This window comes from Populus alba, chromosome 8 (assembly GCF_005239225.2).
Source record: "Populus alba chromosome 8, ASM523922v2, whole genome shotgun sequence".
NCBI lineage: Eukaryota > Viridiplantae > Streptophyta > Magnoliopsida > Malpighiales > Salicaceae > Populus > Populus alba.
In genome coordinates, this window is record NC_133291.1 from 5,434,945 (window position 1) to 5,452,252 (window position 17,308).

At 35.3% G+C, this 17,308-nt stretch overlaps 2 protein-coding genes across 2 annotated transcripts; both read left to right on the forward strand.

Moving 5' to 3' along the window:
* The first annotated feature begins 821 nt into the window (after positions 1 to 821).
* Positions 822 to 5,302, forward strand: LOC118055885 (DEAD-box ATP-dependent RNA helicase 36). Its single transcript, XM_035067908.2, has 6 exons — positions 822 to 1,638; positions 1,951 to 2,273; positions 2,945 to 3,148; positions 3,229 to 3,310; positions 4,216 to 4,314; positions 4,830 to 5,302. The coding sequence occupies exons 1-6, from the start codon at positions 1,015 to 1,017 to the stop codon at positions 4,986 to 4,988; spliced, it is 1,491 nt and encodes a 496-aa protein (XP_034923799.1). The 5' UTR covers positions 822 to 1,014; the 3' UTR covers positions 4,989 to 5,302.
* Positions 5,303 to 11,067: 5,765 nt separating this feature from the next.
* LOC118055821 (delta(24)-sterol reductase) lies at positions 11,068 to 16,691 on the forward strand. Its single transcript, XM_035067823.2, has 3 exons — positions 11,068 to 11,226; positions 14,207 to 15,478; positions 15,785 to 16,691. Exons 2-3 carry the CDS (start codon positions 14,231 to 14,233, stop codon positions 16,226 to 16,228), a joined length of 1,692 nt encoding a protein of 563 aa, XP_034923714.1. The 5' UTR covers positions 11,068 to 11,226; positions 14,207 to 14,230; the 3' UTR covers positions 16,229 to 16,691.
* Positions 16,692 to 17,308: the final 617 nt, after the last annotated feature.

Consider the following 17,308-nt stretch of genomic DNA (forward strand, 5'->3'; position numbering starts at 1 on the left):
TCATTCACATCCAATTCCTTGTCGGTTTCTTCTAAATGGCGTTTTTCTTGAATGTATGTTTTGTTACAATTCATCAGGACGAAACAAATCTATATTCCTCTTCGCCTTGCACTGAATTTAAATTCCAACCATTAGTCATCAATGACAAGTTGCTTATCAACCACTGGACATTTATCCTGTACCTCTCCATCGACGATGACAGGTTGTAATACCAGCCTCTGAACACACATCCTACGCCAGTCCATTGTTGTTGAAGGTTTACGGACTTCAGATGGTGATCATAGTCCCTGAAATACAAACTGCCTGCTACTTTGACTACGGAGTTAAGAAAAGAAGTTTGTTGTTCTGCTGCTGAAAGCCAACAAACCGCAATGTTGACACTTCTTGAAGCCACTCGAGCCTGCTAGCGGACAAGTGATGTCGGCTAATAGGAGAGCAGAAGTGTCAAAATGAGCCTGCCAGTTTTGTTCTATCCATGCCTATTTTTGTTCTTGATGATAACTATTGCTCACCAGAAATATGCTGTTGTATCGGTTATGAAGATTGTCAATCTATGTGCAGATTCTAACGTCCGAACCCTATTTTGTACGCCAGTTTCGTATACAGGGAAGCAAGCCAATATATATATATATATATATATATATATATATATAATTACAATAGAAAAAAGAAAAGATTTCTATTTAGTGTGCTTTAGGTAATGAGATATATAATATTTTTCAATTAAAAATATATTAAAATATTTATTTAATGTTTTTCTTTTTTAATTTTTTTTTAAAAACAAGCACTCTAAATATATATATATATATATATATTCGTCCTCTTGTAAAAGAAGGGGAGGACTGTTTCGTTGCTGTTTACCGGGGAAGAAAATCAGGGTTGCAAAACGAGGCGGTTATATTTGTAGGACCAGTAAAAAAAGAAGCTGAAGGTGGTTGTTAACCCCGGTGGGTGCATTCTAATCATTAACAGCTTGCTGTAAGAAACAGCGCCCTCTCAAAGACAAGAGCCAAGATGGAGGAGCAGCAACAAGAAAAAACACATGTAGTTGACAGCAACTTCCCACTCTTCTCTAAAACCCCTAAACGCCCCAAACTCCAGAAAACCCAAAACCCTGATGAAAGCCCTGAAATCCCCAAACTCGAAAAAGAAGTCTCCTCAAACCCTAGTAACCCCGACTCCGCCGCCGCCAAAACCACTTTGTTTTCTGACCTTGGCCTCTCCGAATGGGCACTTCAAACCTGCAAAGAACTTGGTATGAAGAACCCAACACAAGTACAATCCCACTGCATCCCCAAAATCCTCTCAGGCCGGGATGTTTTAGGCCTGGCCCAAACTGGGAGCGGCAAGACGGCAGCTTTTGCTTTGCCGATCCTCCACCGCTTAGCTGAAGACCCATTTGGGGTTTTTGCTCTTGTGATGACACCAACCAGAGAATTGGCTTACCAATTGGCAGAGCAGTTTCGTGCTTTCGGTTCTTGTTTGCATTTGAGGTGTGCTGTTGTTGTTGGGGGTATGGATTTGTTGACTCAAGCTAAAACCTTGATGGGGAGACCCCATGTTATTATTGCTACGCCGGGAAGAATTAAGGTTCTGTTGGAGAATCCTGATATTTCTCCTGTTTTCTCTCGAACCAAGGTAAATAAATAAATAAGCAAATAAAAAAGAACCTTCTTGATTGTGGTTTTTTTTTTCTTTTTGTGTGATTCTAGAAATAAATCTTTTAATTGGTAGTTTTAGTCCTTTTAGCTGCGATTAGTGTTTGATGCAATTTTTTAACTGTGAGTAGTGATTTGTGTTCATTAAGGATGTGGAGATAGATTTTGCTTTTTATCTCGCTCTTTAAAGTTTAAAGATTGGAGCTTTATTTTTTTCTGTTTTGCTCATTGTATGCTTCCTTTGTTTGATAAAAGTGCGTGCTTGTATATTTTTTGTTTTATTTTGTTTCAGTTTCTAGTTTTGGATGAAGCTGATAGGTTGATTGATGTTGGATTTCAAGAGGAATTAAGAGTGGTGTTCAAGTGCTTGCCGAAAAGTAGGCAAACTTTGCTTTTTTCTGCCACAATGACAAGTGAATTGCAAACGTTGCTTGAGCTTTCTGAAAATAAGGCTTACTTTTATGAGGAATATGAGGGTTTCAAGACGGTTGACACTCTTAACCAACAGTATATTCAGATGCCCAAGAATGTGAAGGAGGTTTATCTTGTTTACATTTTGTCCAAAATGGAAGAAATGGGAATTCGATCTGCCATAATATTTGTCTCTGCCTGCAGGTATAAATTGCTTCGATGCAAATTTCTTCTGTCTGCTCCCTGATATTCTATTTTACCTGCTGTTTTTGTTGTGTTTCCGATATTTGCTTCTTTCTTGTGGTAATAATCATGCCATCAGTGGCTTACTTGTCAGATACCTGGTGACATCTCTGGGTTGCGATTCTCCATTGCACGTGTGTTTGCCCCTGGCTAATTTTTCTCTTGTGACTTAAGGATATTGAATATGATAGTATTACTTTTTCCAGAAGAATTTTATTGGCTACCTAGGGACTCTTTTGGAATTGTGCTTGTAATAGAAAGGTGCCATCTGTCCTAGTTAATCTTGTGGCAGAAGAGGGAAGTGCCTATACCATGAAGGTGTGTTACATCAGTTGTTCGATGGCAAAAAAATCAGTCGGGGGATTACTAATTCCTTTAGGAAGCATAGTTTCATAAGTTGCATCAACTTCTCTTTTAAGATGACCTCTGGAAATTATGTCTGGTTCATGCTACATTCTGTGAGCTATATATCCTTGCCTGAGCCTTCTTCATAGTAGTCAATCCTCCTTTGTCTCCCTGTGGGTTTTGTGTAAATTAGATTCATTTTGGAATAAAATGTTCTTGCAAACTTCTCAATTTCGAGATCTGGAAAACCCACTCATTAATGCTCTGTCTTTGTAATGTAAATGCAGCACTTGTCGCCTTTTGAGTTCATTACTGAAAGAGCTTGATCATGAACCTGCAACATTGTACTCACTTGAATCCCAGTCGTCTAGGCTTGCTTCATTACATCGGTTCAAATCGGGACAAGCTTCTATATTAATTGCTACCGATCTTGCTAGTCGTGGTTTGGACATTCCTACTGTTGATCTTGTTATCAATTATGATCTTCCAAGGTTATACTTCTCAATGATATTTATTCTTTGTTAACTTATCTTTAAAAAAATGTGCTTAAATTATCAGCCTAATATTGCAGGGATCCTACAGATTATGTTCATCGTGTAGGGCGTACTGCAAGAGCAGGCAGGGAAGGGCTGGCTGTGAGTTTAGTTGCTCAGGTAAATAGTGGAAGGCTGTAATATATTTTTTTACCTGTAGATTTTATATTCTCTTTAGAGCGCCATCATAACCCTGCAGCCATGCTTGTAATTTTCCAAAAGTTAAATATTCTTCCAATTATGTTCTGAATGGCTAGTTTTATGGGTATCCCTATGTCTGGGAACATTTCTGGGGTGGAAAGTTACTAGTGTTCCTAAATGTGTATGCTAATTTTTCATGATTAATGTCAAATCATAGGTCCATGGGTCTCCCTATGTTCTGATTACACCTTATCATATGTTTAAGAGATGTTTTTTGTTGTTTTTTAGTCCTTGCTTGTCCAAAGAGCATCAAGGTAGCCATGTACTGAAGATGCTTAATTTGCCTTCTGTTCTAGAAAATGAGAAGTGAGAAAAATAATACTGGTAGACATTCTTTTTCATGCCTGTCCAATTGATATTAGATTTTTTGAAGTTAACATTTGGATGCAGTTTTAGAGTTTGTGCATTTTGCAACACATGCAATGGGTTATATCACCAGCTTAAATGGTCAAGGATTGTTTTACCTGTCAAAGGCTCTTCAATGGTGCCTCTTTGGCATGATTCTTTGTAGTGCGCAGGTTGTTTGCACAAAATGAAGCTGTAGTTTCTGTAGCTTTTTCCGCCATAATATATGTCTTCTATTTATGTGGACATTGACTCTGAAGGCTGTGATACATTAGTGCTGTTTAGTAATTGAATTGGACATTTTCACGAGTGTGAGTACATGTGCTCTGGTCTCCCATGTCTGTGCTTGTGTGTATTTGTTACAGGGTGATCTATAAATAGCATTTTGCAATTCTCCGCTAGAGTAGAACCTTTAGGTCTATGGAATGTGCTGTACTTTGAATGTAGTTTTACTCAACTTTGTTACATTTGATTGGCAGCATGATGGAAAACTCATGAAAGCTATAGAAGCTGAAGTTGGAAAACAGTTCGAGAAATTCGAGTATAAAGAGAATGAGGTCCTTTCCGATATTACAAAGGTTAGATCTCTTTTTAACTCTTGAGTAACTGATATTACGATGAAATAGTATATGCAGGGTGTTCAGCTACTTGGTTTGAAGAGACATTCATATCCTATTAGTGCTGGGCTTTCTTCCACAATTTTTTGTGGGAATCTCATTTGATTCAAAGTCTATATGCATGCTGTAACATTCTGGATGAAACTACTTGCTTTTCTTGTCGATGTGATGGCCAATCACTATCGAATGTATCCAGCCATTCTCCACTAGAAAGTCTTTTTGAAGCCATTTGATTTTGCTCACGCCTAGATATATTTCTGCAGCAAGGAAGTTATAGGGATGCCATGCAATTAGATTTTACCATTTCAACTCCACTACTTCAGTATATTACCTTTTCTTTTTCTTTCATCTGGGGAAAAAAGGAGAAACAAATGAGCAGAAAGAAAAATCTGATTGGTTTTTTTCTTTGAAGCCTGATGAGAATCATTAAACAGTCTTCTACCAGTTTGCTTATGTATCTTTATATTAATTTGCAGGTTTACAAGGCTAGACGTGTCGCAAAAATGAAGATGATGGATGACGGCTTTGATGAGCTAGTAAAAGAACGGAAAAAACAGAAACAGAAATCCCTAGCAGAGAAGGGATTGTTGAAGAATAAGAAGAGAAAGAGGAAAAGTAAGGATATGTCGAGCTGATAGTGGTGGTTTACGTGGTTGTGCCTCTTCTAATCCCGCTGCATTTTGCGAGCAGCATGTTTGTTGTGAAGTCAAGGCTGCCTTCCTCTAGAACATTTCTTCAGTTTTATTATAGGTGAGAGATTCTTTTCTTTGCATGTTTTGAGCTCATGGAAATTATGACCAGGACTAGGAGTAGTATCCCTTAGATAAATTTATGGATGACTAGGCATCCATGTGTCTGGCAATTTTGATCGAGTCTATTTATATGTTTATTTATATTTGTATTCACTATTCAGTAAACTGCTAAATATTTATTATATATCTTTCTTGTATCCGAATCCATCCAATCAGTTGCTTTCCCCTGAAATTTCATCTGACTCCCCTTTGCTACGACATCGTAGCTCAGCTCTTGTTTGTGTTGCTCATAATTAGTTTCCTGTTAGAGGGGGGAGGTTCTGCATCTTGACTTTAATTAAATTAAGGGTGTTTTTTTGTTACTATGATAGTGGATTGAAGTTTGGTTATGTTGTAATATTAAACAAGGTTTAAGTACTCCTCGGCGGCCCTCCTCGCCAGTCTTAATAGTCCTTTATGGTCCCATTTGTTTTTGTATTTTAATAATATTTTAAAAATAATTAATTTTTTTATTTTTTTACTTGAAATTAATAATTTTTTGGTGTTTCTAGATTATTTTGATGTGTTAATATTAAAAATATTTTTTAAAAATAAATATAATTATATTCTCAAACATCTAGCGGAAGCATTAAAATGATTGGATGTGAGCAAAAGAGTGAAGGGTGAGCATATACCTGCATCTTGTGGAGCTCGTTTGTAACATACCACTCCTTGAACCTTTGGGTTAAAAGGTCATCTCATCCACCATGAATAATTAGCAAAATTAGCTATTAATCTCTTTCATATAAGCTATCTATATTTATGAGCAGGTGTCTTTTTAATGAAAAAAAAAGAAAAAGAAAAAACAGTTTTTGATGTGAATATGTTAAAAATTATTTTTAAAAAATAAAAAATATATTATTATTTTTAAAAATGACAGCTGCTTGTCTTTATTTTCTAATTATGGTTGGCATCGAAATCGTTCCCCTTGCAAATAAAGAAAGAAAAGAGATGAATAAATCCATGCATCATGGATCTGGGATCTCCACCTCTGAAAACTCAAAAGGCCTAAGATGCGACTTTATGCAACATTGGGCACGTGTACCAGAATATATTAAACGAAAAACACCGCACACATCCCGTGCTTATATATAAATATATTTGGTATCTTGTGTCCTCCCACTCTCATTATTATCGGACAGCTGATTTTAGAATCTAAGGAGATTCACATCATGTTTAGCATATAATTTATTGTTTACTTAATTCTTTCTTTTGATTTTATTTATTGCTTTATTTATAGTTTTTATTAGCTTGTTTTTTTTTTTATTTTCTATAATTTTTTCTATTATAAATTATAAAGTCTTGTTTTTTTATTTTATTTACGTGGGTGTCCGGGCCAGCTTGCGCGCACCACGACTAATCCCACGGCTCATTGAACATCCTGCAAACCCAATAAACATGTAAGGCACCGCGGGGATGACAGGCGTGCACGATGAGGTTTGAACCCAGGATGCAGAGGAAGGGAACAAATTCCTTCAACCATTGGCCCAAGACTCAAGTGCTAAAGTCTTGTTTTATTTAATATGCTTGAAGGTTGATTTGAGATAAATTCATTAATCTCTTGGTTCTAAAAATTTAACTTATTTTTTCATAGTAAAAAGATGAGTAGAGCATTTTTATTACTTTACAAAAGATTTTTTTATTTATTTGGAGACTCTTTAATTATTAAATTAATATTAGTTCAGAGATAAATCAATTATATTTAAAAAAAAAAAAAAACTTTTTAAATGGACCAATCCTTGTAACCAAAGAGAAAAAATCGAACCTCCCAGTGCTCATCTTTGTTTCCTATTTTTGCAGCCACCGAATGTTTCTCTTTCTTTCAAGGGAAAGGTTAATATATCTTATCATGATAAAATGTATTTTATTTAAGGTTTTATTAAGATAAAATATTTTTTATTTATAAAAGGATATCTAGATTCAGCACTTGATTGCGCTTAGAAACGATGAGTTAATAACTTGTTAAATCCATAAACTCGATACTTTGTTAAACTAAAGGATGGGATCTTAATCTTCTTATGATCAAATGTTTAGAGAATAGTTTCAAACAAATAAACAAAAGCAATAAGTATTGACATATCAATAAACAATTGTAGCTTTATTATATATAATTTCAAAAAGAATTATTCCCAACTATTTTTCTTTTTTTTTTAAAAAAAAAAAAACAAAGCAGTTACAATGTGTTAATTTATATTATTACATAATTTCATGTAACACATCCTATAAAATTATTTTTTAAAGTTTTTTTTTTAAATACACTAAAATAATATACTTTTTTAATTTTTAAAATTTATATTTAATATCAATATATCAAAACAATATAAAATAAAAATAACTTTAAAAAATCAATTTTTTATAGAACTTATTACACCACCCAACTAAACACCCCCTTAATATATTTTATATGGGACTAGGACTATCCATTCCAAGACACGTGAAGAATTTTTTTTTTTCAATAAAAATATAGTACACCTGAATCGATACCTCTCTATTAATTTTTGTTAATCAACCAATTAAAAACACGTGAAAATGAGGTGCATATAAAAAAATCAAACTAATTAATAAAAAAACACCAGGCAAGTAGGCAGTGTTAAAAACAAAATGGAGGAAAAAATAATTCGAATAAAACCAATTCCGAGGAGGGGTGTAGAAAAGGAGAGGATAACCAACTCTCTTGAAATTGGGTAAACAGTTAAAAAAATTCTCTCCCTGTTAGTTACATTCTTCAAAATCATTAAATTGTATAATAAAATATGCGATTCTTCTTACAGTTCCTCGAGTAACACTGCAGCTATCAATGGAATCCCACGACCCAGTAAAAAAAAAAGAATTTAATGAAATGCAAGTCTTTGCAAGAAGCTCTTTTCTTGAAAAAGAAAAGAAAAGAAAAGAAAACACTCCCCTAATAAGATTTATCAACCTTCAAGTCACTTTTCATTTTCTATTGCTCATTTTTAGGGTTCTATTCCAATTATTTTTCATGTCTCTTGCTTTTGATATCGCTCAATATTTTATTTTTTATTTATCATTTTTTTTTTCATGCCTGTTACTCTTAATATTGTCCAGTGTTTTATAGTTCATTTGTCAATTATTATTTTATTTTTATATGCATGTGATTTTTCATGTGTTTTTTTAATAAATTTATTAGCATGACCTAGCAAAAGGAGTCAAGTACAGAGACCATTGCTCGTTTTCATTACCTCCTCCATCTTCTTGCACCCTCGATCACGTGTTTGTCTTCTCTTTCCCGGTGGTCACCCAGTCAAAGCTCACCTCCTTTTCTCTCCGTTTGTTTGTTTCCGACCCATTCGCCATCACCGATCCCAAACTGTCAGCTGATTAATATTGACTCCGGCGCAAATTCCCATGCAGCTCGGCCTCTTCTGGTCTGAAATCAATATATAAAGCTTGTAAAGCTTCTAGTCGCTCGGCTCCTACACCAGCGAACAAAAAATCGACTGTATCAGGGTTAGAAAATCACACCGCATTTTCAAGTGAAATGGCGACTGAGCTTGTAAAGCTAACGAGACATTAAATCTAATATAATCATCATGATTTTTAAAATCAGATGACACGCTTATCAAAAATTATGAAGCAAACCATTTAGATGGTGATCTAGTGATAAAAACTTAGAATTAAAAGACTTGTCTTCTCTGTGATCTCATGTGTCGAGCCCTGTGGTTACTTATATGATGACCACTGAAGGCTTACATGGTCGTTAACTTCAGAGTCTGTGAGATTAATCGAGGTGCACGCAAGCTGATTCGGACACTCACATTAATCCAAAAATAAATAAATAAAAATTGCAAAGCAACTTCTAAACTCGTCTATACTCCATGTCTGTGTTCTGGGCTATCAGGCCCAAGACGAGATGGATGGATGGACTGCGTTCAATGTGCGAGTAATTTAGAACTTATAGTCTAACAATTCATTTATTTAGAAAGGGGAAAGAGGGTGTTTAAGATTGTTGTTTATCATGTTTTTTTTAAAAAAATTAATTTTTTAAAATTTTATGTTAATATAATTTTCTATTTTAAAATTTTTTTAGTATTGAAAATAATTTTTTAAAAAATTTAATATATTTTTAAATAAAAAACACTTCTAAAAACACACATTTACATTCAATTTCAAATATAACCGGGTTAGAGCATCTCCAACGAAACAACTAAAAAAATAAATAAAATGAAAAAAAACATACTTTTAGCTTTTATGTTTGTTTTTAAACATTCCAATTGGTCAATCAAATTAATAGCTAAAATAAATATTCAAGACTAAGTGTTATTTCTACATTTCTATGTAAAAAAGACAAAAATAAATGATAGTACATTTTTTTTTTTTGCTAATGTTTTATTTATTTATTTTATATTTGTTTGTCAATATTGTATAATTATATTAAAATTAATTTAACATAAAATATATTAAAATATATTTGGCTTTTCTAAATAGTTTTTTTACTATTGAAATGTATACAAAGAAAGAGGCTATTAATTTTAATAGTTTAAGATTTTTTTTTGTGGGACCTACATAAAAAACATGTTTTTTTTAGTTTTTAAATGTATGGTTTGTGTTTCAATGGTATTGTACTTTTTTTAAAAACAACCACCACCTCTTCCCGCCAAACATATTCTAAATAAAAAAAATTATTTTATTAATTTGGCTATTTAGTATATCATTTTTAATGGGAAATGCTCTTACAAAGGAAAGAGACAATTACAGGTGCATTTTTTCAACAAACAAATGGAAAACCAGGTCATTGTCGCACGGTCCCCGCCATGTGATAATATTATTTTGGCACCGAGCATTTTTCAGTGCGTGCAAGGAATCGCAGAAAAGAAAAGAAAAAACATGAACAAAAGGAAAATCTTGGAGATAATTTTTTATATGATTTTCCAGTGCGTGTAAGAATAATTTTAAAAATATTATAATAATAAAAAACTTATATATAAAAAAAACAATATAGCAATCAACCGTGGAAAAGCTACAGTATTTTTCTAAATTATTAAGCTTTTGTTATAATAATTATAATAATAATTGGCACAATGTGTTCTACCAAATCACGGAGGAGGAACATTACCAGCTATATGAATGTTTTATGGTTAACACTAGACATATTTTTCACATTTTTGTTTTGTCAGCGTCAGCCATTAACTTAATCCTCCTGTTCAGGCGCATACAGGAACAGGGGAACTATATAACCAATCGCGTCCTATTAATTAATTTTTATTATTTACTTTTAAAATGTTTTTTTTGTTATGTTTGCATCTATTTATTTATTTTTTTAAAATAAGCCATAGAAAATAACTGCACCGCGGTTTTTCCTCTGTCAATTGAAAGGTCAATATATTTCATGGTTTTTCCTCTGTCAATTCAAACTTCGAAGGTTTGAAATCTAACAAAATCACAGAGATTTATTAAAGCAGCTGGATAATAGCATAACGGTTCACATTTAAAACCTGTTTGTTAACATGATGTACAATAGGTGTAACAAATTAAGATAAAACTTGTTTTTTTAAAAAATTATTTTTGATAATAGAATATTAATTTTTTTAAAAATATATAAAAAAAATTAATTCTTTTAAAAAATATGATCTGACCCAATACCAAACGGAATTAAAAAGCTTATATTTTATATAATTTTATGCTTTGAGTGCTTTGGCATCAATCATGTCAACTTGTTTTTTTAAATAACAGATTCTGCGGGGATGTGCTAATCTTGCATATCTGTGTTGAAAAAAAACCGACAAAAATTATCTGTCACTGTCATCACATGGTGAATCCGTCCGAGTGAGTCCAACGTGACAGACAGCGAATCTCATTTGGGTGTTTTTGTGATCCGACTTCGATATCTTCATTTTCTTTGTTTCTAGTTTCTTCTTCTCTCTCTCTCTCTCTCTCTCTCTCTCTCTATATATATATATATATATATATATATATATATATATTATTGTTTTTGGTATTTTATTAAAGAAAACATCACCTCTTTTAGCTCACCACAGCTATTTCAGTCTCTATATTTATCACATGAGCTTCTAAGTTTAAAATCCGGTTCCCATCTGCCCATTTCGAGCTTCCTGTGTTTCAGGTAGTTTTTCAGTTTTCTCTATCTAAACTGTCCAAGTCTTTCTGTTCTTGCTCCCTTTTCAGTGTTTTTTGTGTGTGTTGTTGCTTAGAAATATGATGAAATTCAGTGGAAAGTGAGATATAATGGATTTGTTGTGATGTGTTAAAAGCGACTTTTCCTTTCCTTTTGACTGAAACAAAATTACTGGGAAGTATTTTTGGTTTCTGGCGAGCGTAATCCATGTGGGTTGTGTTAAATCTCTGTTTGGCTGCAGAGAAAATGAAATAAATTTGAACCTTCTAGACAGCCCCCCCCCCCCCCCCCCTCAATCTTCGTCTTTTTTTGTAAAATCTTTTTATTTTGAGTGATTTTAGTAGTAGATCTGATCTCTGGTTTTTTTGCACGTTGCATTTCCTGTTAGTTAAGTACTTTGGTTAGTTTCAGGTAAAAACTGCGAACCTTGGTACCAGGTCGCTCTTTTAGCCGTGGAGGTGCCTTTCTTTAGTGTTGTCATTTTCAGAAAATCAGGTTTTCAGGAAGTGCCTAATGTATCATGTCCTCATTTTGCTCGATGGAATTCACAATCAGAGTTGAACTCGCTCGCTCTCATAGATAGTGGATCTGACACTCAACGGTGTTTTTGAAGTGCAAGATTTCCATTTCAATTCAATACTTCTTTCCGTTTTGTTTGTTTGTTTAATCTGATCCTGTCAAAAAGATCTTGATTTCCTAAAAGAACTGTGCCTTTTGGGGCTTTCAGTAAGCAAATGGCATGTAGTCTCATGCATAGGGGTGAGCACTGTTAGGTTCGAACCAAACATACCGTTTGCTCACCCCTAGTTAAGTAGTCTTAGATGTTCCTTTAGATCTTCTAGATTTGGTCTTTTTAACTTTCAACAGTGTTTCCCCTTCTGCTTTAAGAGGGATTGGAGGCACGTGAGGTTTTGAATGTCAAGCAAATCACATTAGCGAGGAGATGCAATGTAAATATAAAATAACAATCAGCAATGTCTATTTTGCATGCAGGATTTATGTTACCTCTTTTGGTCAGCAAATTTCTTAGCTTCTCATAGTTTCGTTTCTTTCCAAATTTGTTACCCATGTGTGTGTGGCTATTGGGGAAAAACATGAGGAATCTTTTTTAGTTGACCTATTTGTTGCGGTTTGAGCTTTCTTCCTTGGGGACAATGGCATGAGACCTTTTCTGAAATGTTGACCTTTATTTTTAATTCGAACTCAATTTTGCCGCTTTCTTGCTGTTCCCTTTAGTTTACTGGGTGACTAAACAAAGCAACATCGGTATTGGATCTTAATGTTGGCTGTTATTCTTAGTTTGAGATTCTACTTTGTCTAGGGCTTAGTAAAGACAGGTTCATGTGCGTGCTTGTGTAAGCATTTGTGCAGTATTGATAGTTGTTCTGGTAGTCTTTATTCAACGTAATATTTTAGTTATGTAGCTATTTTTGCCAAATTAAATGACTGCTACTCTTGTTTTTTTCTTTTTTGTGTTAAATCTGTTTTTTCTTCGTGTTCAAAGCTAGCATGTGCTTTTCAGCATAATCTGCCAAGAGTATTCGTTGAAAACTCATTTCATTTTATAAGGGCTGATTGTTCTGATGGGGGAGAGATTAGCATATGCTGCAGACCCAGAGCATACTTTTTTAGTTATCTTGGTTAGACTTTGGCACTTTTTGTTCACACTTTGAACCTGCTGGAGTTTCATAATGGAAATCTTTGTGGCTTCCAACTGACTCATGTTCTGCTGGTGTTTAAGCTTTTGGTGACCTTAGTTCTTACTAATTTAATTTACTTATTTCTGTAGCTGAACACTTAGGCTACGTGCTTTACATTTCGGATGCAAAATCAATGATTGTGGTTCGTTAGGAAACTAGCTATTTTTGTTCATGATGCTTCTATTGACCTTTTTGTCAGCTACTGCTGTGTTGTATAGTGTTTTTAACTCCAACTTTTGGTAATATAACTTTCTGTGATGAACATTTTCTAGTCCATATATGCATCAAAAAGCTCACATGCTTTTGTTAAGAGATGCAATTGTCCCTAAACAACTGTGATTTTGGGACAGACCTGATTGTTTTCAGATTCATCCTATTGCTGAAGTCAAAAACCCTTTGCTTTTTATTTTTCCAGTGCAACAGCTTTGACAAATGCATGCGTTGTGTCACTTGTAAAAGTTGCAGTTAAAGGTTCCTGAATTCCTCATTAAATACTTTTTTCTCTTCTGTTCTTACTTTTTGGTTGATCATGGATTTTTTTTCTTGGATGGAAAAGAAAACATTGTTTGACTAAATTGCCTTGTAACTAGCTTTCCCTATGCAAATGGATGATTTATATTTCATGATCTTTTCCGAGTTGTCAACCTCTGGATTAGGTTAGTTATAACTTGCATGTAGTACATATCAGAACTTGTTAGTTTCCTTCCATTGGCATGTTGAAAAACTAGATTCTTTCAGGTTTTGATTCATCTATATAAAGCATTTGGCCCTTCGTTCCATCAAGATTTTGAAACATGGATTTCCACTTGGCTATTTATCAATAGTTTCTTTCTCTGCATCAACAGCTGATAACCTTCTAATTATTCACTCTTAGTTTCAGCATCATTCAATGGAGTATTAAAGTTGGACTCTTTATTTCACCTAATCACAAGTGTTGAATATACAAGTATTTATATTTTAATTATAATTTTCAGATCATTAAACATGGTGGATGCCATTGCTCTAGCTTTACTGATTTGTAGCCCATGGAAGTATTCGATGTTGATGCATCGTACATCATTAATTTAATTTCCAAATTTCATAATTAAGTGGAATGCAGAAATTACTGAACCTTGAAACTTTTTTTGTTGCAGAATTTATTTAAAACTCTTTTTTGTTGCCTATTCTTATATCATAGAATCTGTAGTGATCTCGATTTATACTCATCTTGAACCTGATGCTGAATTTAAGCAATTCTATATGCTTAAAGTTTGACATGTTTTGTGCAGTGAAAATCATCTTCCTGAAGCACAATGTCTGATCTTGAGGCCCCCCTGCGCCCGAAGAGGAAGAAGGTGTGGGTAGACTATTTTGTGCAGTTCCGATGGATTTTAGTTATTTTTGTCGTTCTCCCAATCTCCTTCACCCTTTACTTTCTCACTTATCTCGGGGATGTCAAATCAGAGATGAAGTCCTACAAACAGCGTCAAAAGGAACATGATGAAAATGTTAAAAAAGTTGTGAAACGTCTTAAAGAGAGGAATCCGTCAAAGGATGGTCTTGTCTGCACTGCTCGTAAACCCTGGATTGCTGTTGGAATGCGGAATGTTGACTACAAACGGGCTCGGCACTTCGAAGTTGATTTATCAGCTTTTCGTAATATCCTTGAAATTGATAAGGAGAGAATGATTGCTAGAGTTGAGCCTCTTGTAAATATGGGTCAGATCAGCAGGGCAAGTGTCCCAATGAATCTTTCTCTTGCAGTCGTAGCAGAACTTGATGATCTCACTGTTGGCGGGCTCATTAATGGTTATGGGATTGAAGGAAGCTCTCATATCTATGGCTTGTTCTCCGACACTGTTGTGGCATATGAGATTGTTTTGGCAGACGGTCAGGTTGTTAGAGCTACCAAGGACAATGAATACTCTGATCTTTTCTATGCCATCCCCTGGTCTCAGGGAACACTTGGGCTTCTTGTCTCTGCTGAGATCAAGCTTATTCCTATTAAGGAATACATGAGGCTGACCTACAAACCTGTAGTGGGTAATCTGAAAGAACTTGCGCAGGCCTATATTGACTCTTTTGCACCCAGAGATGGAGATCAGGATAACCCAGAGAAGGTTCCAGACTTTGTGGAGACTATGATTTATAACTCTACCGAAGGTGTGATGATGACAGGGAGATATGCCTCCAAAGAAGAGGCCAAGAAGAAGGGAAATGTGATTAACAATGTTGGTTGGTGGTTTAAACCGTGGTTCTATCAGCATGCGCAGACAGCCCTAAAGAAAGGAGAGTTTGTGGAGTACATTCCAACCAGAGAATATTATCACAGGCACACAAGGTGTTTGTACTGGGAGGGGAAGCTTATACTTCCATTCGCTGATCAATGGTGGTTTAGATTTCTCTTAGGCTGGATGATGCCTCCAAAGGTTTCTCTTCTCAAGGCCACTCAAGGTGAAGCAATCCGAAACTATTACCATGAGATGCATGTTATTCAGGACATGCTTGTTCCTCTTTACAAGGTTGGGGATGCCCTTGAATGGGTCCACCAAGAGATGGAGGTAACCTGGTCCCACTCAAATCTTTTGTCCTTTTCTATTTTCTTCGTCTTCTTATTTTTTGGACAATTTTACTTCCCATCGTTGTTTATCATTGAAAGTTAAAAGTCTCGTCGAATGGTTGGTTTGAGTGGAAATTTAGATCAACCGTGTCTAATCACAGCTTTAGTCAGGAACTCAGGGTGTGCTCTAAGTAAGGAAAATATCTGAGATCACATGACAATAGTAGGTGTTTGCATTGTAGAAATTGCGTTACCTGACTAAGGATTAAGTTTCTAGATTCTGACCTGACTATTATTCATTTTCCAGGTATACCCCCTTTGGCTCTGTCCGCACAGGTTGTTCAAGCTCCCTGTGAAAACTATGGTGTATCCAGAGCCAGGATTCGAGCATCAGCACTATCAGGGAGATACATCCTATGCTCAGATGTACACTGATGTCGGGGTGTATTATTCGCCTGGACCTGTGTTGAGGGGTGAGGTGTTTGATGGTGCAGAAGCTGTTCGTAGAATGGAGGACTGGTTGATAGAAAACCGTGGCTTCCAGCCACAGTATGCAGTGTCCGAGCTAAGTGAGAAGAAATTCTGGAGGATGTTTGATGGTGACCTCTATGAACACTGCAGGAAGAAATACGGAGCTGTGGGAACCTTCATGAGCGTGTACTACAAATCCAAGAAAGGAAGGAAGACAGAGAAGGAGGTGCAGGAAGCTGAACAAGCCCACCTTGAGACTGCGTATGCAGAGGCTACTTAATAATGGACAGATCTTGAAGTGAACTTTGGAAATGTTTGGTAGCATTTCTTTATTTGCTGTTTCTCGTGTTTTCTGGCTGTGCTTGTGAGTCGCTAGCATTTTATTTTTTCCCAGTGAATGTTACAGTTGCTGATTTTTCCCAGTGAATGCTGCTGCTGCTGGACCTTATTGTCGGAGATCTTAAACTTGTTAGATTAGACTCTTGTTTTAATGGTATTTCCTAATCGTGCTCATGTCATAGATAGTCTTTTGAGACTGTAGCCCCCAGCCCCCTGCAGCAGAGGGACATCTTTCATTGGGCAACTGTAGTGTGGCTGGGGGAGTTTAGTCTAGTGAGGTAAGATTGTTGCTGAGATCAAGTGTTGGCTGTACTGACTACTGAGCGGGGTTGTACTTGGCACTAGAAAATAAATGAGGTGATGATTCACCCGAAAGTGAAAATTTTCCCTTTTTTCCCCGGCAATTCTCTCTATGATAAGCAAACTCTTGGCAAAAACTCTTGATCTTTGGTGTCTTGTTTTTCACGAGAAACAATTAATGTCGACAGTGACCCAATTTTCGAGAAATTAAGAGCTGCATGCTCGCTCTCTTCAAGACATGGGTTGATCTCAGTGTTTGCTATTCATGAGCAACAATCAATGCTAAGTACTGTATACTTGCTCTCTTCAAGACTTGGGTCATTGTCAAACTTAAGAAAATAACGTCTTGAACATTAAAAAGGGATCTCGCCAGAACAGAACGTCATCATTTCCTGTTGTCAGGACAGAGAGCATTGATTTGATTTGAACCAACCTGGTCCAGTTTGAGATGGGCAATGACGTGACAGGCACTAGATTAGCAGTGTTCAAATCCAGCCGTGTATAAAAGACAACAACCTAATCCATTATTGATTAGGACATGTTTCTAATTAGATTATAGTTTCCTATGGTGATTGATATATATATATGAACTCCACGATCCTCCATGCTACGCCCATCAACTTCCTGAACGTGCCCCGCTAATCTGGGTTTTTCATTATTTCAGGCTTTTAAATGTTCATTTTCTACACTTGTTTTCGGGGAAGAAATCACAACTAAGTTG

Coding starts and splice junctions, on each gene's coding strand:
- LOC118055821 (XM_035067823.2), top strand. CDS start 14,231: ATGTCTGATCTTGAGGCCCCCCTGCGCCCGAAGAGGAAGAAGGTGTGG. Junction 15,479..15,784: donor GGGTCCACCAAGAGATGGAG/GTAACCTGGTCC, acceptor TTCATTTTCCAG/GTATACCCCCTTTGGCTCTG.
- LOC118055885 (XM_035067908.2), top strand. CDS start 1,015: ATGGAGGAGCAGCAACAAGAAAAAACACATGTAGTTGACAGCAACTTC. Junction 3,311..4,215: donor CTGTGAGTTTAGTTGCTCAG/GTAAATAGTGGA, acceptor TTTGATTGGCAG/CATGATGGAAAACTCATGAA. Junction 4,315..4,829: donor TCCTTTCCGATATTACAAAG/GTTAGATCTCTT, acceptor ATTAATTTGCAG/GTTTACAAGGCTAGACGTGT.